At 43.5% G+C, this 24,033-nt stretch overlaps 2 protein-coding genes across 4 annotated transcripts in view; one reads left to right on the forward strand and one right to left on the reverse strand.

Moving 5' to 3' along the window:
• Nucleotides 1-24,033, reverse strand: part of kcc (solute carrier family 12 member kcc) — a 68,756-nt gene that overhangs the window by 32,888 nt on the left and 11,835 nt on the right. The window contains exon 1 of one of the 3 annotated variants that reach the window (XM_065485776.1): nt 8,164-8,323. The exons of the other annotated variants lie outside the window; for them this stretch is intronic. Within the exon in view, the coding sequence (XP_065341848.1) occupies nt 8,164-8,275 (112 nt within the window). The 5' untranslated portion in view covers nt 8,276-8,323. Of the gene's footprint in view, nt 1-8,163; nt 8,324-24,033 lie in introns of those variants that run through there. 3 annotated transcript variants of the gene reach the window in all.
• Nucleotides 12,770-14,852, forward strand: LOC135940758 (paramyosin-like). The gene is made up of 13 exons (XM_065485788.1): nt 12,770-12,855; nt 12,909-13,013; nt 13,066-13,185; nt 13,237-13,332; nt 13,385-13,516; nt 13,568-13,675; nt 13,728-13,832; nt 13,884-14,003; nt 14,057-14,155; nt 14,215-14,233; nt 14,289-14,347; nt 14,403-14,529; nt 14,580-14,852. The coding sequence occupies exons 3-13, from the start codon at nt 13,084-13,086 to the stop codon at nt 14,822-14,824; spliced, it is 1,212 nt and encodes a 403-aa protein (XP_065341860.1). The 5' UTR covers nt 12,770-12,855; nt 12,909-13,013; nt 13,066-13,083; the 3' UTR covers nt 14,825-14,852.

Genomic DNA, 24,033 nt, shown 5'->3' on the forward strand with positions numbered 1-24,033 from the left:
CTTTGATTTCCGTGTGAAGTTTTAGAATTGGCTCAAGACCCAGAGTGCATTGTGCTTAGCTGACAAAGCTTTGGGAGAACGTGCCAGCATTACAATTCCATTAAAACGGCGAGCGACGGGCAGAAATCGCACCCTCAGCCAAATTTGATTAATTGAAACAGCGAATTCATTTGATGGAGCGCGTTGGCAAACACGCCGAGTTTTCCGCGGGTTTGTCCAACTTTTGCGGGCAATGTTTTGGCAAACAGCGAGCGAGAGAGAGCGATGCTGGGGGTCGTGGTAGCGCACGGGAGAGAAATTGGGAGGAAGATAGAGGCTGAGAGGAGCGAAAATGTGTCAGTGGTGCGGAGGAGAGTGCAGCGCGCGCGTCGGGTGGGCCGCCGCGGTCGATAGCAGCACGTGCAGGCTGCCCGGGCCTGCCGCCCCGCCCCACCCAGCAGCCCAAACTTTCCCGCCCGTCCGCCCGCCCTTCCGCCGAATTCGGCCCGACGCGGGGGGTTGATCCGAGGGGAACGCCGCAGGAAATTGAATGCTCTAGTGGAAGGCGACGACTCAATCAAAAGATACAAGTCGGTGCCGGCGGTGTGCCGGCGAGACAATGATCGGGCCGGGGGTGGGGGTGATGCAATATCCTGGTACATCTCGAGGTGTCGCAGAAAAAATTTGTACTGATCTGAAATGCATCTCGTGTCGAAATCGGCCCAAGTGGTGACGCAAAAAGGCCCTTGATGCTAAACAAACACGCCGACCGGAGTGGATTTGGCGCCGCGCAAAAAGGGGTGCGTATCCCTCGCTCTCGCCTCTTATCATTCACGTCGGCTCGGCGTTTCTTTTCTCCGCCCGAAACTTCGCGTGCGAGCAGCCGAGAGAGAATTATGCCCGTGAAGAGGCAGCGCAGAAGGAAACGACCGTCGTTTTTCACGCTGGCGAGTTAATCATGCAAATGAGACGCCAAAACAGGGAGTATATTTGACCCTGACGGATCTGAGGAAGTTCAATTCCTTGAATTTCAGTTTATTTTGTCCCTTTTTATTTTTTCGAGATTTTGAATCCGCAAGAACCCCAAGGGAAATTAACTAAAATTTTAACTCTCCACGGACACCGATGAAAACTTTAGGAGAGAGAGAGAGTGTGTGTGTGTGTGTGCGGCTAAACAGAGAGCCAAGTTTCTTCCGAGAGCTCATTAGCCACACACACACACATACCCACCCAAGGAGCAGGCGGCCTCCAACTTTGACTCGGCACAAGATATAACCTTGAGCGGTGCCTGAATGCAGTCCAACATTTCTTAATAAAGCCGAGTAATAATATTTGAACCTCCAGAGAAGATTGAAAGGCGGACAAATGAGGACATGCGATCGAATGCGACAGACAATGGGCGTCAAGTGGCAGCGAGGGAAACAGTAATCATGTATCGCGAGTGTCGTGCAAAGCACGACAAATGGTGAACAATCTGATTCAACGGGCCGCGTGATAAGGAGTTTGCCGCCGCCGCCGCCACCACCACCACTGTAGTCGTCGTTGGGGTTGTTGTTGTTTGCACGGTCTATTTTTCGCCCGCTCACCCCCACCCCTGACCGGCGAGTTTTGTGAGTGTGTGTATATGTGTGTGTGTAATGTACGGCTCGTCCCCGGTGTGCGTGAGCGAGAGGAAGCTTTTGATGTTTCAATTAATTAAGTTGCACCTGCGGGCCTCTTTGTTACCCAGACACAGCGGCTTATTACATATATTGCGCCCGGCCTGCCGCTGCAAGGACAAAAAGCACCTTATTGGAGGGCGTGTGCCACTCTTCTGGAAGCTTGATTCAATCATCTCTCGCATCCGACCTACTTTTTTGGATGCAGAAGAAAATACGAGCAACAGGAAAGCAGTTTCTTCCGCCGATTTACAGATATCGGTTTGTTTCTCCAAACAACGAGAGTTGTGAACTTTGGCGTCCTCTTGTCCTTATTCTCCAGAGGAAACACAAACAGACACACGTTGAAAAATGCATTAACCGTCCGCACGACGGGTTGTATGTGTGTCTAACAGGTCAGAAGCGGCTGAGGTCACGCGACGCGCGAATAAGCGAGTGATCGATGCCTTATCGCAGGGGATAACTCGCAAATCCATCAATCTAGCGGCAATATCGGAAAGGGGCAGAACAAAAGATTATTGTTTGTGACATGAGCAAAGTACCTTCGTTTCTTGCTCGCCGTGTGCCGATAAATCTCGCGCGTGCCCGGCACATTCAGCAGAACAAACTGCTGGAAGAAACTGATCCTTCGCAATTGGGCGAAATTAATGCCCAAAAATATTGATCGAGGCACACAGAACCTACCGAGGGGCCGCAGAGGAGCTTGAGCCCAATCTTGGCCATTTTTCATCGAGATTTTTTATTCAAACGCAAGGAATTTGTCCCTAAATCCACAGGAAAGGTGTGAAAACCAGCTAGTGGCGCCTCCTAGCAGAACCCAGAGATGCTCAAATATCTCTCCCGTTGCTAAAAATTCCTTAACAATGCGCTGTTGAAGGGAATACAAAAATAATTCCATGCAGCCCAAGAGTGAAATATCCCGCCGTTGCATTTTCATTTGAGCAGCACGCCCTAATTGCTGCAGCGGAGCTGTCAAATTTCCTTTCAACACGTTCCACGACGAGCACAATGCAGACAGAATGAATAGAGTCAGGCGGGGACGTGTGACGAATGTCAATTCCTCTGTGCCAACACGCCTGGCGTTAAAAAAATACGTACTGACGTCACCGCGGGATATAATCAGCGTCGTGATGTTGGAAATTATTTCCCGAATAATTCGGCATCTGCTTAATTGATTCCATTGACGGTTTGATCGGCGGCGGGCGCGCCAACTGTTGATTAACTGCGAGAGAGGCGGATTCGCGACGATCGGCGGCCATTTTTCATGTCCCCTGCAGCGTGCAGGCCGACTACGTGACAACCGTGGCGATAATGACGCGTCGAACCGAGCTGAAAAGGCACCTTTATTTCCTCTCTTTCCCCGGCGGGCGGGCGGACGGGCGTCCCAGCACATTTTCGGCCGTGTTTTTGCCACGCGGACAACGAGACAGGCTGCCGCTCTAATTGTCGCAATCGCTTTTTTGCCGCTTGATTTTGATTAATGAGCCGTTGGCAGAGCCGCCGCGCGTTTATTTACTCGACTCTAGGCGACACAGAGTCGAAATGCACTCAGCTCAGCTTGTTTACATCGAGTCAACCGTGAATGCTTTGCTTTTTGGCTCGCTCACCGTGTTTTGAAATCCGCAGAGCGTGCATTTCTAAATGAGGTGCACTTTTCTCAGCTGCAATCTTAATTAGTCTAATCCATTCGTCTTTTTAAATCCTTTTTAACTTCGCTCTGTGCTAGGCTAATTGGGACAGTTGAAAATATTTGTGTTGGCCCAAGTTCAAAATTTCTGCAATTGTTTTATAACAACAGACGTTGACCCCAAAAAGGCGGCATTTTGTGCTGAAAGTTTGTGGCCGCAGTCGAATGTAAAATTTCACTTCCGAGCAGGAGATTCATTTGCAACTTCGCAAAGGTGCAGCGGCGCGGACAGAATCCAGCAGGATGAATTATAACTCAAACCCGTTTGATTCGAAATATATGCGTGCCCAACTTCATACATCTGGGAATTACAAAAGATGAGGCAGTGGATTAATTGCGGGCACGAACGCTGGTTTAATTGCGTGCGTCCCCAGTGTCGCACATTTTATTTGCTCAAAGGGGCGAATTTAGCGGTGGTATGCTCGTGCCAGACGTGCATAATGTCCTTCTCTCGTGAGCACAGAGAAAGCGTGAGTTTCCAAGCAACCGGAGATGAGAGCAGAGAGAGAGAGAGAGAGAGAGAGAGAGAGAGAATGAAAGAGCCACCCGTGGGAAGGGCGCTTGATTGACTCTTTCTTGCCATTCAACTGGGTCGAGTGGATTACGGAATTCCACCAGCTAGACAAATGTGAAAACCGAATTATGCAAATACGTTTGCTTTATCAATTGGAAAAAGACTGAAAATCGATTTGGTTGAATCTGTATTTTTACTGACCTTATTTCTTGCGTCAGTCGGAGCTAAAATTAGAATACAGCTCAGTAATTTGAAAATATTGCTCTGATTTAAAGTGGATCGATACAGGGCGTGAATTTAAAATTATTAGAATTGTCGGATGCAAACTTATCCAACTTTCTCCAAAATTTCCAGCACTTGACCACATTTTCTTGGCAGATTTTGATTCCTATCGTCAGCGTATGGAACCTTTTAGGGAAACTCTTTGTTGTGAAATAAAATAGGATTTCAAGTAGGAAGACAGTCCTCACCAGTTCAAAAGCCACTTTTCTCAAATATTTTGGCTTCAACTAAATTATAAGGGATGAATTAATGCATTGGCAACAAGGATTTTCAATGAATTTGCAGTTTTAATCATATTTAAGTAATTTGAACGAACAATCTTTGATGGCTGGCAGTTTAACAAATTCCCCAGAAAAGCCAGAAAATGAATCGCAAGATTCGACTGGAAGCGTATAAATATGCCAAGTGCCGATATCCAATCTGCAAACAATCTAACAAAGCACCTAACGTTTTTTGGGCTGAAACAAACGCCGGCGTCGTTCTGCTCTATCGACTGTCGGTTTTTTGCATGCCAAAAGAGAGAAAGGGATCACGTCGAACGAGCCGTGGCGGCGGCCGATTGATCGCCTCCCCATTTTCCTCGGCTGCCAACCGACTACCGACCTCCTCCCTTTTTAATTTGGCCCTCTCTTTGTCCGCTCAGCCCGACGGATGAGATACAAACGCACTCGCTGTGCCCCAATTAAGCGACGACCAGATGAATGGTGCGCTTCGAAAAAAAGGGGCTCTTCTTTTGACTGCGAAAATTGCTCCACCGCCCACGCAAATTTATCACGTACCCCCTTCAAGCGCGATTTTCCTTGAAAGCGGTTTTTGTTCCATTTGTAAATTCCTAGAAATTATTGCACCCAAAGGGTTTCCACGAAATTGAATTGCGTTTCGGTTTGAAGGTGTTCCTAAAACCATACATTTGCATGTGAGGACATTGGTGGCGCGGCAACTCTTTGTGGAGTAATGCTCCCGTCCTCGTCGGCGTTTACACAGGCCAGTACATGTCAGAGTAAGTGCGATATCGATTACTAAATGACCAGTGGGAAAGCACAGAGAAGAGAGCACGAATCGCGCTCGCCAACCCTTTCTCTCTCCCTCAATGGCGGTTCCCTCGCTTGTCATCAAACAAATTGGGTCGTTTTGCCTCGGAAATCACGCGGTGGCAAACAATAGGATTCCGACTCAAATTGCGTATTGCTTTTTTGGATTGCAAGAAAGTTTTCTCGCGGCGGCCTAAAAGTTTTCGGGATAATTCATTGATAAATAAATAAGCAGATGATGCTGGGGATGGAAATGGGCCGCGAGTTTTTTATCGCCTTGGAGCAGAATGCAGAAAACTTGGCCATTTTCAACTTTTCCGTTTAATGATCTGCGAAAAGTTTGCCGCGTGTTGGGGGGCACGATTAGGGGCGCCCGAGGGACGCGAAATTCCAGTCTGCGGCGGCGAGGAGTCGTCAGCAAGCAGCTCTGCGACTTTTTTACGCTGCAGTTTTTGCTGGCTCTCGCGGCGAAGGCGAAAAGCGGGGAAAACAAGCAGGGCAACTCAGCAGTTTTAGAGCGAGCCGACGACAGTTGGCCGACGAGACGGAAAAATTTACGGCCCCGAGAGTGCGCGAAAATAAAAATTTTGCATGGCCGCAGTGAGAGGGAAAAAATAAATGCCTGAAAAGGCCGTTGAGAGGATTAGAGCGAACCATAAAATGGAGAGATTTTTTTTAAACAGACACACTAGAGCAATTTTAAAATTAAAACCTATTTTTGGCACTTGGTATGAAGTGCAGGTCATTCGTTTCGATTATTTGGCGAGAGGGTCAGCGTCCGCTGCAATATTCTGAATTATTCACGCCGAGTCCCGGAAACGGGCCTCGAGGGATTTTCGATCAAATATTCCATTTCGGTCTCTCTCTCTGTGTAATCCAGGTCACTCGCTCAGCGATTTCCTCGCAGAGATGCTTAATACGTACAGAGAACCGATTGTTCGCGGAGAGGCAAATTAATAGAAATGGCCGCGGGCTGATCAAAACGTCTAAATGATAAATGAGCAGCACTCGAGCCGTTCATTAATCCCTTCAATTACACCCCGGAGGAATAAAAATGAGAAGTCGATGCTCAAAAATTAACATTATAAATTTATTCGAGCGAATTTGGTTAAAACTAGCACTCAGAATTTTACGCAGAACCGCAAAAGAGGCTGTGTTGGCACACAAAGTTTTTGTTTCAGCCGCACGCACTCTTGCACACTGCTCTTTTCGTGTTTTTGTTTCCCTTTTTGCTTTGCACCACCGCTGCCGCCGCCCGGCCGGCAATTTGCCCGCGGCACTCCGCCGCCGCGTGCACTGCATTATTAATAAATATACACGGTAGGAAGGTAGGCAACCGGCCGGACGGAGACGCCGTGCGCGTTGCATAGCCGGGGCCCCTTCCCCCAGCCTGCCCCGCGTAAAAAAAATAACGTATTAGATGGGAATTGGGCCTCGTTGGCTTTACGACCGTGTTTATCGTTCCGCAATTCCGATAATTGCCTCGCACGCGGACAGTAAAAAATTAATTAGCAGCCGCGCGCAGATGTATTTTTTATAATCCAGCGACAAGCAGCTGCTTTTTCTCTCCCCCGCCATTGTTTGGTATAATGAAATTGTCTGCAGATATAAAAACGAAGTCGCGTTTTTAATTACGGAATTAAAAGTAAACAACTCGAGTTTCCAGTGAAGGAGATTTACCGAGTTTCTGACGAGCAGCAATAAAAGGCGCAGGCCGTGCGCTTTGCGGTTTCGCTCTCCTGGCCGGAAACCACATTCGCGAGTCCGAATGAATTCGGACTGGAATTCACGGCGGGTTATTTGCTTTCCTGTCAAAGGCACAAAGGACAAAACCGCTTTGAAATCATTTGCGTATTGGTCTGTTGATATTAAAAGCATTTTTGGCAAGTGCTTTGATTAAGACAAAAGGCGCTTTCGTGTTTTGTTTCCTTTGATTTAGAAGGGGATCGCACCCATTAATACCAACAATCTGCTGTTTTATTTCGCTACAATTCGATAACAGATGACGATTTTCCACAGGAATCGCTCTCGTTTTTTTTTATGAATCACTAAATAAAAGCCTAAAGCCGAAATTTTAGCAAGCTTCAAAATGTCAAAGTTGTTGGGTTAAAAAAAACTACGCAGCGAAACGGATCGAATGATATACTTTTTTTCCTAACATTGCTGACAGAAAAGTGCTCTGGGAAAATCGAGTGCAGAAAACGGCTTGTGGTAGATTTTAATTATTCTAAGTTACATATTGAAATAAAATTAAGCTTCATTTTGGCAATTTCAATTTTATTTGCGTCTTTTAAAACGGATTTCACGAAAATTGGGCAGAGGAGAATATGCAAAAATTGTAAATTTTACCAGCTTTCTGGATTTAAACAGATTTTTAATCTGGAACTCATATCAGCTGAATTACAAAGCCAGATTTTGATTTAAAAAAATCTTTTGTTTTAATTAGGAAATTTAAAATCTATGTCAATTTTTGCTAATTATTTATGAGATTTTAAAAATTTGAACAAAGAATAAGGCAATAAAAAAACAATTACTTTAATCCATTCTTTGCTTACTAATATTACGTTTAAAACGAAAAAATAAAATTGTATCATGTTATATAACAGCTAAACAGTACATCGAAATTATTAAAAAGCAAGGTTGTTGAGTGAGCTGCGTTTCCTTTTTATTTTCACGTATGAAGTCCCCTCCCCTTGACCTCTGTTGACGCCGGAAACTTCATTCAGTAATTTCGCTCAAGTCGGCTCGCCCCACCTCCACCATTGATCATGCCGTCCGTTTAATGGCGAAATTTACGCATCGTGTCGACGCAAGAAAGCAATGACCACACATCAAAGCAGCGGCACGAGTTTATTTCGCCCAAAGAGAGAGCACGAGCGAGAGAGGGAGCAAGAGAGAGAGTCGGGTAGGCCCGGGTGTCGCGGATCGATGGTGCAGGGCCGCCGGGGTCCGGGCCAGGCGGCCGTTCGGGGGCCCAGGATGTGGTGAGGGGGGCCGGAGGCGTCGGCTCACCTGTCCTGCCGGCGACATTGTTGGGGCTGGAGGCGGCCGGGGGCGTCTGGCCGGCGCCGTCGCCCTCGTCGGCGATCTTCTCGGTGGTGAACCTGCTCGCTGAGTCGGGCATGCCGCCGCCGCCGCACTACGCCTCCATTTGGCCGCCCGGCACGCTCCAGCCAGCTCCGGGCCCGCACCCTTCCCCGCCGCCGCCCCCTACCGAGCAGAGCACGCGCGCACCGACCGCCCCCGAGCGCCGCCGACCGCTCACGCCGCCGCGATTGATTCCCGTTCTCCAACCAACCCGTCCGCCCGCCGGCCGGTCGGCCGGCCGCACGGCCGGCCGCCCCGTCACTTTATTATTATTTGCTGCCTGTTTGTTTCCTTGTTTATCTGCCCGTCACGAAGGCGCGCGCCTCTTAATTTTCCGCCTCGGCGTTGAATTAACCTAGACTTTGAAATTGCGAGCACAACTCAGCTGTGTTGCTTGGCAGTTTCCTCTTCCGCGAGACAAGGCCCGAGGCCCCACATCCTCTTGCGTTATCAGAAGGAAGTCAAATTAGGAATGAAAAATAAGGATTTGCCGAAGATAATAATTATTTCAACCACATATCCTTAATCTGATTTTTGTTATTGCATGAAATTTTACTGGTATATTTTTTCTGATTCTAATTAAAAAATGTTGTTTTGTAAAAAAATGGATTTAGTATTTTCGTTTCTCATATATCGAGGGTTGAGTATTATGAGTAGCGCTGTTAATTTTAGACGTTTGATTTATTCTGAGCTTCAAACACTCAGTGAGGACGAATTTTAAGCCTCTTGAAACCGTCTAATTTGTTCGGTTTGGTATAAAAATAGTCTCAAAGTATGATTTTCCTTTGAAATTAAAAAATAATTCACCTAGAGTGTGTAATAGATTAAATTTCGGACCGATTGACTGCCCAATTTCATGTTTTTCACCATTTATTGACTTTTTCAATACTATACAAATTGTTGCATTTTTTCCAAAATTGTCACCACCAAATCTCGGGTTCTAACTGTCAGAATTGAATAAACTGCACACCGTTCAACTCGTCTCAACCTCCCCTAGATAGCCAAAGGGTTTTAACGGTGAAAACCCCTCACCCCCTTCCACCCCCATTCATTGAAGTAACGATGAAAATCGCGTCACTTTGCACTTTCAGCAAACCTATCAACTGATCAAAAATCTCTTAAATTAGTAAAAATCGCCCCAAAACCCATCGGCTATCTAGGGGAGGCTGAGAAGAGTCAAACGGTATGCAGTTTTTGTAATTCTGATGGCTCAAATCTGCGATTTGGCGGTTACAATGTCGGCCAAAATTAAAAGTTAAATTTTTTTACCAGTATCGCCAAGGCCATATCATTTAATTAATCATCAGCCTCGAAAGCTTTTGTTTAAATTTCGAATTTTCGCTAGCTGAAGAATTTCGTATGATGCCTGACAGCATGAGAATTAAAAAAATATTAACCGTGACAAGACAAATATAAAAGATGAATTGAATATCCAGATTTTAATTTCACGTTTAATATTACACGATTTATTTGTCTTTATTCGTGACAGGCACAATCACAGGTCAGTGTCAGTTCAACTCTACACCTGAAATTTCAAGCTGAGCGATCTGTTGAGCACGACCGATTTAGGCTGATTGTAGCATGCGATCACATGCAAACAGTCATGTTTACAATTTGTCAACATACATTCGTTTTCCTTGTCTCGCACAAACCAAGATTAGAAGCCGGCAAAGTGCTCCGTGTAATTCTGCCATCGTGACAGCCGGCGCGCAGCCCCCTTGAGGTCGGCAAAAACCTGTTTCCCCTGTCTCGCAGGCACGCACTTTTTCTGTCGTTTCAATGCGGGTGGGCCACTCCTCTGTGTTCCCGCGCACGCGAATAATGATTTTCCGCGCCGAACTTTGACCTTTGGCTTGTTTTTTCGCCGATCACTCCAACCCAATATGCATAATACGGATTTCCGAAAACAACGTAGGGCTTTCGATAATTATTAAAAGTTGTGCGCTGGTGGATTGGAAATCGATGAGGATGAAGCCCCGCCGGTTGCATATATTGGCTGCTGATCGGGCGCCGGCTGATGGGGCCATTTGCAAAACAAACACACGCACTTCCAGTGAAAAACTAGCCGCGCGCAGTTTAACCCACATACCACCACCAACTGACTCGGAATTTTCGCTGTGCGAGGCAAAAAATTTCTCGCAGACAAAAAACAATGTAACTCATGCCGCATTTTCGGAGGCAGGTGGTATTAAGCGGTTTTGTTTGTTCGGCAACTTAATAAAATCTGTTTTCAAGAATAAAACGAAAATTGTATACTAATTGATATTTTTATTTCATGAGCTGCTTATTTTTATGTGTAAAACGTCGGGGATTTTTTAAAGTGGATTTGTTACATTGAAACAGTTAAATTAGACAGTTAAAAACTATTTAAATTGTTGAAAGCAAATTTCCAGCGCTTGGCCACATTTTCTTGGCAAATTTTAATTCATCTCGTCGAGATCTGTTCAACAGCATATGAATCCTTTTAGGGGAACTCTTTATTGTGAAATAAAATAAGATTTCAAGTAAGGAAAAAGTCTTCACCATTTGAAAAGCATGCTAACTTTGCAGTCACTTTTCTTAAAAGTTTACACTGCTACTACGTAGCTCAATTTTGTCTTCAACTGAATCCTAAGGAATGAGTTCACGCAGGATTTTGCAGTATCAATTTCCTGTAATTAGAAAGGATTTGCACCAAACTTTGCGAATGTACGGTGGCGTCATCTGCTGGCGGCTGATTTGAACAATAAGAATTAAGAAAATTATTCGCAAGCAGACTTGAACATCGAGCGGAATAGAGAATTAACTGTAAGTAAGCTTAAGAGGCACGAGCAAAGCAATTATTGTTCCAGTTGCGCTCGCGACAAATCGGATTAGATTGCGCCATGTAACTCTTTGCAAATGAATTCGTCTGGCAGGCGATAATAAGCGAGCAACTGCTCCGTCCGCGCCAATCTCCATTTCTTATTTTTTTTTATTTGGCATGATGTAGCAGCAGGCGGGACAGGTTGCCGGTGTCGTCTCTGTTATTTCTAACGCCGGTAGCCCGCTAATCCGGCTGATGGCATGCGAATGCGACGGGGAATTAGTAGGGATTACACCCGCCCGCCTGCCTGCCAGCCAGTCTGCACCCTGCCTGCTCCCTAACTCCAGCGCCGTTATTCAGCCTCGCCAACCCTTCTTTTATTCCGGGGAGGGTGCAACACATAAACAAACAGACCGAAACTTCGCGTCAGGCCTGTAAGATACAGTACATCGTTTGATATTCTAAAAATTTGGATTATCGATTATTTTTTTTCATTTAAATTTTGTTTGTCCGTATATGAGAACTGTATATTTGGAATTATTTAACTATTCTTGAATATATTGAGACACGTTTCACAGGAAAAACTGTGTTCAAAAAGTTTAAAATCAAATAAAATATTACGTTTCACTGTTTCATGTCTGACTTTATTATCAACTGAGTTTTAAAATTATTTAATGTGATTGAAGTGGAACAGTTTTAATAAAACAATTATGAAAAATTCAAGAAAAATGCTAGTGAATTTGTGTGTTTCAATGAAATCCATAAACCCAATAATGATTAGTCAGAATATATATCTCATTGGAATTTGTGTCGAAAACACTGTAGTTCATAATGATTCATTCAATTTATCGGGAATATTTTTCGATGACTAACTCACGCACATGTCATGTGTTCGTTTCGGTCGAGTTTCATTTGTGAGAGCGCAGAACAGAATATTGACAGCTGTAATTAGATTTACATGACGAAATTATACGCCAGATAGATAAATGGCTTTATTGCGTATCAAATGTCAGTTGGAAAGAGAGTGGCCACGCATTTGAATCAGTCGGCAATTGATCGTCAGCACCAGCAGCTCTGAGCACGAGGTGACATTTAATTTCAGACTCTCTTTGATGGAGAATCAAACTGACACAATTTTTGCAGCATTCAAGAGACCGAGTATGCATATCGCTGGTCTGGCGTGCGCCTTTCTTCTGTTGGCCACGAGCTCTGCTCTGGTGTCCAGGTCGCTTTACGACGCTTGCAGCCTGACCTGCGGCTGCATGCACAAAGTCGGCGCCGAAATTGCATACCAGTAATACGCATTTAATTTTACAATTCCTATAACCTGGCTTGTCCCATACGATAGATTAGGAGAGATTAAAATCTCCGTCGCCGGACTGCACAACGATTTTTCGCAGGTCAAGTACAAATTTCAGGACGCCAGCAGCGGCACAAACTTGGAGGTATATTATTTACTTGATGCCTATGATTTAGATAAAGATGGAAACATTATATTACAGTCCATCAGACGCAAAGAAACGGACAACAAAAATCTGGAAGCTCAAATCAAATCAATTGCGGAAGTGAGTGTTTGAAAAATTGAATATATTGCTTTTTTATTTTAAAATAAACTCTAATTTTTCTAGGAAGTGAAAGCATTGAAGCAAGGAGCGACACACAGCACAAACTCGGTTGAAATTCATTTTCAAAGCAATGATATCTAATTATAAATATAATTAAAATAGCACAACGCTCAAGGAGACGAGTGTAGCGGTAAATTGCAACTTTTGCAACAATCAAGCCAGGCTGAAAAAGAATTACTAGAGCAGAGTTTAGAGCAAGTCAATCAGGTGGGCCTGAGCCGAATTAAAAAAATTAATTGTTTCAATTACTGTGCTTTCAGAGTCTTTCAGCCGCGGTGGAAAGAATACAAATTTTAAACAGCAGTCACGCGACAGTGTGCAACGCGTGCTCGGAAACAATCATACAACTAAACAACACGAATCAGGTTTAAATGATTTAACGGAAAGAATTATAATTTAGGATTTTTCCATCATCAGAATCTATCGGTTTGTCTTATGGTAATTAAAAACTTGGAGAAACAGTTGGCAGAAAGGAAAGATGAAATCGATTGGTTGAGAAACGCGACGCTAAGGGAGCCGGATGAAAAAGAGAACAAGGTCAGTTTATAAACTGTACGGAAGGGTCCATAATTTTGGGTAAATTTTCAGGCCTGTGATGGTGAAGAGGAAAGGTTTCAAAAAGAAATCAATTCGACCACAGCTGAGAAAGAGGAACTGGAGAGGAAATTGGACGCCGCTTTTAACGTAAAATAATTTCAGGGAAACATTTAAAATAACTCCCCACAAATTTTTGCAGGAGCTCCTGACTGCCAACGAGACGATTCAGAATCTACAAGATGAGTATAACAAATTAAGGGCGGAAATGGTGAAGACTAAAATGATGGGGGAAGAGAGGGCGCCGCGGGACAAAGGAGCAGATATCGACAAGGTAAAGTATCAAGTTTCGTGTCATTCAATCAGATTCACATCAGGCGAACAGATTGAAGAGGATTATTTGTGCGACAGTGTGGTGGCGCTCAAGCAGACGATAATTGAAAACGAATCTGTTAAAAGGTCGTTACAGACGGAGCTGCAGAAGATAAATCAGGTCTTGAATTAATAAACTCCTTATTTTAACAATAAAATATAACATATTTCAGACCGCGGCAAATGCGCTGGAGAGAGCAGATGATCTGCAGCAAAAGCTGGACAGCGCAAATGGGAAGATTCTAGAAATGGAGACGAGTCTGCAAAACGCGCAACAGGTGACTGCCGCGTCGTAACAGTCGACCGCAGAATTTATGGGACTGTTTCAGGAGGCGAGCAACGCGAGCAAAATTGCCGAGGACTTGGAGGAAGTACTGCAGAACAATGGCAGCAGTCTAGAAAACTCGAGCGAAACGGAAAATCAGGAGCAACTAGAGGCGGCACAAAAGGTTTAGTACTCTGTGCCTTCCTCACTGGTTATTTAAAAAGAAAAATCATTCAGGCTGCTGAAGAGGCGAGAGAGAATGCCACGCGTTTATTTACTGAGCTGGAGCTGAAGGCGCACGAACTAGCAGCTGCTAAAGAGCGATTGGAAAAAGAGGTGAGAAATGCGAGAGGTGGACAAAATATAAAGGTGGATTTATTTCATTTGAATTTCAGGCCCTTTGTCGGAAAGCACGTGAGTAATTTGTCTTGGGACTGATTTTACAGGAAATGTAATTTTAAAAACACAGGTCGCATGAACTTAATTACTGTAAACCGCAAGAAGTACTTGATTGTTAAACATTTAAAGGTAACTAATTACATTTCGGCCAAAGTTCTATTTATTGATATGGTCGGCCTCGCAGTTGAACTGGACAGAGGGCCTAGAGCACTGCGCGAGTAACGGATTGGAGCTGGCCATCTTGGATCAACACTCGGATTTGAAAGCGGTCATGACAGCAACCGCAAACATCACCAATTGGCGTACGTGTGGTTGTTGCTATATTATTTGGAATTCTAACCAATAACCTATGTCGTGACAGCATATTTTTGGTGGGTCGGAGCGTCAGACATCGACCGAGATCCTGGCGACTTCCAGTGGTTGAACGGCAAACCGCTGCCATTGAACAGCACACTTTGGTACGCCGGATGCCCCAACTATTACGGCAGAGGCGAAGACACTTGCGTCTACTTCCACACTGCGTCCGTCGTTAACTTCAGGCTGCACGATGTCAACTGCACTAAACTGAACAAGTTCATTTGCCAACTGCCACCAGAGTGCTATTAAAACAGATTTACAACTATGCACGATTTTATTAAATAACTATAAGGATGGGTTAAACTGTAGTTTTTTTCTTGATCAGTTACATTCCCATCTTTTTTTTAGTTTAAAAAAATGTGATCTTTATTATGGTTCTGCAGGACTATTTTGCACCATACATTGCCATTTCCAGACAAATAAATGCAAATATGAAAATAATACGTGTTAAAGATCGTCTTTGTCGAAGTCTCTGAGCACACCAATCGATTCTTGAGGGTCGAATTAAGTTAAGTGGATATTTTACCGACCAAATAGTACAGCACGACGCTCGTAGCACAAGTTCAACTTTTTTTCCCACCAAAACAATATGAATGCGAGAAGTGCGCATGCGTCAGAGCTATGGCTGGATCTGAAAAAGAAGTCATTCGGTCAGGCGGTCTCTCTGCAAGTGCTCAAACCAGCACTGACGCATGCGCAGTTCTCGCATTCATAATGTTTTGGCGGGAAAAAAATCACACGTCGCGCTGGACTTTTTGGTCGGAAAAATATCTACTTTACATAATTCGACCCTCAAGAATCGATTGGTGCGCTCAGAAACTTCGTCAAAGACGTTCTTTAAAAAAGAGGTGAGACATAGCGGGTTCAATATCTCTCGAGAAACTAACTGTTTCTTTAAAGATTCTCTAAATTTACTTAAAATTTAGTTCAAACAAAGATTCCGTGGGAGATCATTCCACAGACGGTAGCTTGAAAACAGTTTTCGGGCACTTCAACACTTTACAAACGGGTCCAGCAGTTTCATTTTCATTCTATGCGCTCTTGTCGTGCCAAAAATTGTGGGAAGGATTAGCGGAAAACTCCGCAGACCTCATTGGAGGAAGCCCAGTCGAGAATAGGACCGGCTCGTGTGCCTGCTCCTGCACCGAGGTCATTTATTCAAACGCTAGATATTCGTCGACGCATGCTGGAAAAGTGCAAAGCAGCAAGGAGCGAGTCGGAAAGCTTTCGCAACCCTCCCCAATCCGAATGAGTGCACAAGAGAGTCAAACGTAGGTGCAATTCGACCCAAAACATTTCAACTGCAAGCGCTCAACAATGCGAGCCAACGGCTTGGTCTTATTTGAAGGCAAAAAAATTGAATAGCACACTTTCCCTTGGTATGGTGCGTGCGGCGGTTGGCCAGTTGGGCAAAAACTGCTGACAGCAGACTATTTTCCGTACAAAGACGGTCGAGAATGGCAGCGCAGCCCGGCCTATCTTCAAACAAGCGCATTCGCCTCACGCGAGAAAGGGGTAATCAGCAGGGGCGCGAATGTGGGTCGCGAAATTAGAAGCCAGCCTGTGCAAAATAATGCAATTTCGAGCTAGCCCTCGCTGACAACTCCTTTGGAGCAAATTTGAAATGATCGTCGTGCACGCAAAAACTCGAACAGCCCGACTCGCTCTCCGGCGAGCGGAAATTGATTCGATTGAGGAGGTTGCTCCTTTCCTCCTTTCCGTCTGGCCCGTCGGAACGATAAAAAAGGACGTCTTTTGATTTCGTCAGCTCGTGCCGAGGTGATAAATCACGCGGCGGCGGGCGCATCGCCGGCTCTGGCTGAAAGAGAGCACAGAGTCAGTCGCACATTCAAGTGGCGCAGATGCAAAGCGCTTAATTACCGCTCATTGTTCTGCCCGAAGAGGCTACTGCTGCAAAAGCCTTATCACGCGGCCGCCCGCGCCCGCCCGCCCGCCCTCCCGCTCTGTCAAAGTGAGCGCGCGCTCTGGCCCATTTGGCAGCGTGCCTCCAAGGCCCCCGCCCTGGCACCCCTGCACGGCCAAATTCGAACAAAGCGTTTTGATTTTTCGAATAAATCACTTTCCCTCGTGACAGGCCTCGGAAGTTTCTGCATATTTTCTTTATTGACACGCAGCATGTTTTCAGGCGGCAATAAAACCTTTTGGTATTAAGATAGAATGCAATGCATTCATATTTAAAATGAATCGGCTTTTTGCGGCATTCTTCAGAGAGGAATACGTTATAAAAGATGATAAAAACGTTGTTTAAGGTGGTGTAAAATGGTATCGAGATGATCTTGACCCCCTGATCACGCTGGAAAGGAGTAAATTGATGCTAAATACCGCTCAAAAACGTTAATTTTATAGTTAATGCTAATCTTGGTATGGTCTAAGCACTTTCATTCGAGGGGTGAGAAAGTGAGATGTTTGATCAAATTAAATTTGAGCGATTTTGACTTGTTTAGTTGCTTTTCAATTGCCCCAATCTGCGAAAAAATGCATTTTAACCACTCTACAAAGGGTTGAAGGCTACACGGCTCTCTAGGTGAAGCTATGAAAATTCGAATGGTGTGCAGTATTTGTAAATCCGACGATTAGAAGTCGAGATTTGGTGTAAAACGCCCTTGTCTTACATAATGAAAACAGCGTTTCAACTTAATCTCGGGTTCTAAGAATCAAATTTACAAAAAAAAAAATGTATACCGCTTAACTCGTCTTCACGTTCCATAATCTACTGGAGTAGTTTTAATATGATTAATACTCTAATTCGTTGAGCAGTGAGATGAAAACAAAAGAATACTGTAAAAAATCACTATTTTGCTAGCTCCGTTAGCCATTTCTTGCATTTTTTTTTTTCGAAATAATGTATTGACTGCAAGTTTGTGTTGTGATTTTCACATTTTGCACGAGCGTCATATTTTCGGGGGAAAAACAAACAGAAAATATTTTTAAATAAAAAGAAAAATGCGTTTGCTTTTAGGAAAAAAATTTCGTCGCTTATTGCTCATCGCTGAGTTACAGAAAAATTAAATCTTTTGGCTTTTATACATACTAAAATTTTAAATCTTTTTGAAAGATTTTGAAACCGTTTAAAAAATGTTAAAGGTTCTTAATGAAGGTGATGAGAAAAACGCAAGGTTCGGACCAGTCATTCCTAATCGCTTTACAACTTGCTTTACGTTCTGTGAAAGTTTGCGAGAGAGCGACAGGTCTGCTCCAATTTTGTGACGGATGGAGTGCCCAATTACGCGTTTGTCACGACATGCCGGTCGAGCGATTTCCGACAAAGCAGAGGCATGTCTGTGCGTCTCGTCTTCATTTCTTTTCTCCGCCAGACTCTCGCGGGACTCGTCGAGGCGCATTTTCGGTCTAATTGCGCGATCCGGCGGGCTGCTGCCGCCGATATTTATTTGCACTCGCAAGCACCGAGTTAGTGGGAGTATTGATCAGCGGCGGGAGACGAACGGCGGCAGCTGAAGCGCGCGCGATATTTGCCAGGTCAACAGCACCGGCGACGACGACGAACGCGCGCCGAGAGCACACCACGGCTCACAGATAAAGCCAGATAAGCAAAGAGAGCGAAACACAGCAGCTCTCTCTCTCTCTCTCTCTCTCTCTCTCTCGCTCTCTTCCTCGCGCTAATGAGACAGCCGTGCAGGCCACGAGACTGGCGAAATTATATGCGCGCGTCCAAAAGTTGCGCAAATTTTAAGAAGCAAAGTTGCAAAACGTGACCACCTTTGTCGGCGGGTCTTTCCTCTCTTTCTCGAATTTCTTCCTGCTCAGTTTTGAGTTTTTGTTATGAAAAAGACAAAGTTTTTAGACATTTTTCTTTGACGAATAAAATAAGCAAATAAATAAATATTAATTAAAATGATCCAATTAAACAAAAAGAAAATTATGTTCAATTGCGCGATTTACATGAAATATTGCTTGGAAAAAGAGCAAAATTGGGCAACTAAGCAAATTTTTAATTAAATGGAAACCATTTAAAAAATAAAAATGAACCGAAAATATTAACCAGGATTATTACGAGACTTAACCGATTTTTTAAACGGTTTTAGGTGGTTTTTTAATTAATAGATGTGCGTAAACCAGTTAATTATTGGGATTGATCATTTGCATTTTAAATAAAAAAAAGCAAGGTTGTTTATTGAACCGACTAATCAAACACAATAATTCAACCTTGGTATTACTAACAAAAGTTTTAATTTTGTCCAAGATTGTAAACGCCAAATCTCGGGTTTGAGCCATCAGAATTGCAAAAACTGCACACCGTTCAATTCTTCTTAACCTCTCCTAGATAGCCAATGGAATTTGGGGTAGATTTATTTTAATTTAAGAGGATTTGATCAGTGAACATAATATGTTTACTGAAAGTGCAAAGCGACACAATTTTTATCGTTACTTCATTGCATGGAGTGGAAGGGGGATGAGGGGTTGTCACCCTCAAAACCCTTTGGTTATCTAGGGGAGGTTAAGACGAGTTGAACGGTGTGTTTATGCATCTCTGATGGTTAGAACTCGAGATTTGGTGGTGACAATCTTGGCAAAAATGCAACATTTTGTATATTAGTATTGAAAAAGTCAATAAATGGGGAAAATATGGATTCCGGCGTTCAATTGGTCTAAAAATTTGTCTAGATCTCGGTCATAGTTCAACGAAAAGGGGCTTATTATTTAATTTTAAAGAGAAAACCATGTTTGAAGACAAAGTTTTATGCCAAACTGAACAAATTTAACGGTTTTTATTAACTCTACACTTTCAGTTAATTTTAGACTAGTTTAATAGGATTAAACTTGCGTGGTACGTGCTTTTTTGATAACTTCATGGAGATTTTAAGCTGAGAAAAAATATTCGTGCTGATTTAGCCTCTAGAAAAACCGTCTCAAATCCTGTTAATCAAGGTCTGATTCAAACGCCACCTTTTCAGGCAGTGAGAGTATTATAGTGTAGTTATAGCCGCCCTCTGCGCCCAAGACTTTCCATCCTTTTTATTTCAATCGCGAGCTGCGGGGTTTCTGGCCGCTGCTCAAGAGGGTCACGTCGAGAAGCAAAAACTTTCTTCGCCGGCTTGCCTGCCTCGTGTGTTGTTGATAGTATGAGAAAAACAATAAATCGCTTCCGAAAGCCGCAGCGAGGCGTCACAAGTTCAAATATAATAACGAGGCAATTTGGCCCTCCCCGCGTTGTTTTGGCCGCCGCCGCTCTCCCCTCTCCGGGCCGCTTCTAACTCGGCCGAGGAGTGACCGTCTTTTGCCCTGACAAACATAAAATCGATCAGCCGATAAACGCATATTAACGCCGCCGATTGCGTCATGCTCGATTCGTAATTCACGAGAGTGACACCGATTAATATTCACTTGATGCAGAGTGGCCATGTCCAATTCCGGCAGATTATTTTGGCCAATCGAATTTCCATAAATATTCATTGAATTTTGGCGTTATGTTTTGGTAGGTCAATTATACTATTATTATCGAGCATTTGAGCTCCTGTGGTGCAATTTCAAAAATTAAATATGCTCTGGATTCCGGTAACCGAGCCCGATCGAACTGACACAAAATTATGTGTCAAGGTCAAAGGTCACCAATGTTAATTTTGGTTTCTTATTAAAATTTCGGAAATAAGCTCAGGATATTTTTGAACTTGTGTGGAAATTTCAGAGTGGTGCCCTCTATTGTTTTCAAGAAATTCCAAATCTAAGCTCAAAAAGTATGATTTTTTCGTTTTTTTTTTATTTTGTAAACTCTCGGGTTCTAACCATCAGAATTACAAAAACTAACCACCGTTGGACTCGTCTAAACCTCCCCTGACTAGCTAAAGGGTGTAAGGGTTGCTTATCCTCCACCCCTTTCAACCACCTTGCGACAGTTTTAGTAGCAAAATGCAATAAAAATTGTTCCCAAACATTTTAATTAAAATCAGTCAGTGATCTTTGACCTTGTCCTAGGACATCCAGGAAAATATTGTTTGCTGCCCTGACCAACTGAGATGGGAAGCAACGCCTTCCACCAAATTCAGTTCAAATTCAAATAATGATTTGCCTGCCGCGCTAATCACGTGTCGTGTTGATAACCTCGTCTGAAACCCTCCCGGCAGAAAAGGGCAGCAACCCCAATGTACTCAATTTTGTTCTCTTTTTATTACTAGTTGTTTTTTTTTACTGTACCGTGCCATTGTCTGGCCGTGGCTGCATGCACGTTGCGCTTTTCTTTCGCGAAACGCCGGCGAGACGGGAACAAAACACAATGCTTTTATTGCTCGCCGCCTCGACTCGCTCTCACAGCAGCCAGTCAGTTGATGGCAAAAAGGCACACAGGCTGGCACATAGGAATATTCACCCATCGATATAATGATCCAAAATAAAATCTTTCCCTTTCTGCGTGTAATCGTAATCCCTTCGTGGTGTGTGTTTTGGGTTAACCTTTGCTGTGTGTGTTGTGTATATTTCTGAGGGGAGTGGATCGCAGTGAAAGGCTCGCCGGCTGGGTTGCTGGCTGCATCGATTTCCACTCGCCGCCTCAACACACTCAGTTAGATAGAGAAAGCAAGCGTGCCACCGTGTGCACCAAACTACTGCACTTGAACCGCCTACTGGCCGGATCGGCCGAAATACGAGCCACCTGCCAAATGGCAAGGCCCAAGGTGCAGCCTCCAGGGATACGAGTTTTGCCTCTAAATTTCTATTCCGATACGAGAAAAGAGAACAAGTAGATCATCTCTCATCTGTTTACAGAATTTTTATTACGCTTTCAGAGAAATTTGGAGTCGATTTAACAAAATTTCGTTTAAGCTGCGTCGATGGATAGCTAGCTGTTTTTACATTTTCCTACAGACATAAACTAGTTTAGCTGCTAGTTGGAACACGGGCTACAATTATTAAGGTTTCATTTGAAAATGTGATAAATTTTCCTGCATTACTACCCTCTACCTGTGTTTAAAATTTAATGCCAGTAATAAAAGAACAAAAAATCGCGATCGATATTCACTTTTCGACTCGGGGGATGAAATTATGGCCAATAGGGGTTCAGGGATGAAGTGTGAGCACCCCAAAAACTGTTCAGCTCAAGTCAAGTCGAACGGTGTGCAGCTTTTGCATTTCTGACTATTAGAACCCGAGATTTGGTGTTCACAATATAAGCAAAAAAATAAATTTGTGTTTTACGAAATTCAAAATTTAATTTCTCGAAAACGAAGAGGATCACCACCTCGAAACTTTCACACAAGTTCACACGCACCCAGAAACCGCTTTTGAGGGTCATTTCGAATTTTTATGGTTCTGGTTTTCAAAATAGATAAAAACACTCCAACAATTACCTTTGGTGATTTTTTACGTTGACCGATAACCTCAAATTAGGTGTTCATTCGATCAGGCTTGACGAGAGTAGATCAAAGCACACCTTATCTCGAAAAATGAATTGTTGAAATCTCAAAATTCGCCACACATATTCCCCGTAAAACCCACAAAAATGAAAATTACTAAAAAAAATGCAATAATAGGGCTTTATTATATTATAATTTGTTTTGTTTGAATTAGGATGGGCGGCAAAAGTGGAAAATTGTAAGAACTGCTGTTGAATCTCATTACTGAGAACAAAATAACTTCTAAGAAATTAAGATTTTGTCTCAACAATCTTTGACAAATTCTACGAGACGAACACCGCCTTTCACTCTCCCTGCGACTGCAAAATTCACAAGCTCTAAAAGTAAACCTCATCCGTCTCTTGAGAGGTGGTTTCAATTTCAAAAGAGAGAAATCCTGCTTCCTCCTACTCTTAACAGGCTTCTTAACTTATGCTGCTTGATTCAAAAGAACGTGGAGTTGAAAAAGCACCGTTTTGAATTTTTAAATTTATTGTAAATATTTTTCTGATGAATGGCTCTTCTTGGTAAGAGCCTTTCCGTCGAAACAATTGGCAAATGAATCGTTATTTAAAGTCAACCAACATTTGAACAAGAAAAGCGACATAAAAGCTAAATAAAGTACGCCGGTCTGTAAACAGGAGAACGTGTCGACTGCACCGTTAAACAAAGAGGTCGTTCTGGTTGCATAAGCTCAGCTGCTGCAGGCGCTCCGCCGTGATTAAAACGACTCCATTGCAGAGACAATCCTGAATTGCTCCTGCTGGGCAAAAAGTGTCCCAAGTCTAGCTTTCCAACAAACGCGGCCCCGGACGTTTCAATCGGATTGAGCCTTTCCGATTGTGAATTTGAGAGGAGCACTCCCTTTTTTCGGTGACAATTGCGATTCACCGCGCGGGTAGCGGCGCACATTTTGCTGATTGTGACTTTTGCAGATGGGCTCGGATTTTTGGCAGCCGAGTGGTGGGCCAACTGGCGCCGCCAGCCAGCACTCCTTTGATCTGCCAACCGAAAGGTCTGCGCAAACACACAGGCAAGCACCTTTTGCACGCTCGCGTTCAATCGAATCGCCCGCTTTATGTATAGGTGCACGTGTTAATTCGGCTTGCTTCCGACCGATACGCTGAAGCCAGTGTTTATTTTTAAATCTTTCGCTCGAGCAAGGCTTATTTAAAATTTGATGCAAACCAGCAGAGCGAAACGCTTATAGCACGGCACAATTCCCCGATTAAAATATAGCCCTGAGGCCTGCTCTCTATTATTCAAATATCAACTGGTGAAATAAACATTTTGAATCCACACTGTATGACAATGAGTAATTAATTCAAATAATTAAATCCGGCTTGTTTTTGGAGTAAAGCTTTCAAATAAACACTGTCGACACCCTGTTGATATGGTTTAGCAGATTTTGTTGATGATAAATTTTACAGGGACTTTATGTAAATCTGCATTTTTGTATAAGGGAGATTTACCGGAACGCTATGGGTTTTGCCTGGATTGAGGTAGATTAAAGATATTGGTGTCAAAAATGCTCTGAATTTTACGCTCGGTGATCCATTTCAAAGGTCACAAAATCAGGCTAAATTTTTTCAAAAAATCTAGCATACTTTGGAACATAAAATTTCGATAATCCAAAATAGCCGAAATGTGGCTCATACACGTGGTAACAACGTATCAAAACTTGCAACAGTGGTTTTTTCCTTTTTATTGAGAAAATCTTAGTCAAAATTGAAAAACATATTTTTGCACCCTGAGAATCGATATGTTTTTAAATAGGTCAAATTTTGTGCATATTTTGAGTGGATTTCAGCCAAATTCCATTGTGAATAATTAATTTGGTTTTTCGCGGTGATAATAAGGGGGCTGAGACCCATCACCTACCCTCCATGGGTGGAATTTTTTATTTCAATTAAATTCTTTCCGAACTGATCGTTCTTGGTGTCGTTTCTTGCATTTTTCTCCCCAAGAAACTCAATTCTATATAGGATATTTCATCGTATTTCACCCCCTTTAATTAACCAACCCCCCATTTCGAGGGATCATCTAGTGCACGAAAAATTTTAAACTAAATTTTCCTTCGTTCTGTGATCTGAT

This window comes from Cloeon dipterum, chromosome 3 (genome assembly GCF_949628265.1).
Source record: "Cloeon dipterum chromosome 3, ieCloDipt1.1, whole genome shotgun sequence".
Lineage (NCBI taxonomy): Eukaryota > Metazoa > Arthropoda > Insecta > Ephemeroptera > Baetidae > Cloeon > Cloeon dipterum.

What these genes read in the sequence shown, in the direction of transcription:
- LOC135940758 (XM_065485788.1), top strand. Translation starts at nt 13,084, where the DNA reads ATGGTAATTAAAAACTTGGAGAAACAGTTGGCAGAAAGGAAAGATGAA. An exon ending in CGGATGAAAAAGAGAACAAG is followed by an intron (nt 13,186 to 13,236) that starts GTCAGTTTATAA and finishes GTAAATTTTCAG; the next exon opens with GCCTGTGATGGTGAAGAGGA. An exon ending in AATTGGACGCCGCTTTTAAC is followed by an intron (nt 13,333 to 13,384) that starts GTAAAATAATTT and finishes AAATTTTTGCAG; the next exon opens with GAGCTCCTGACTGCCAACGA.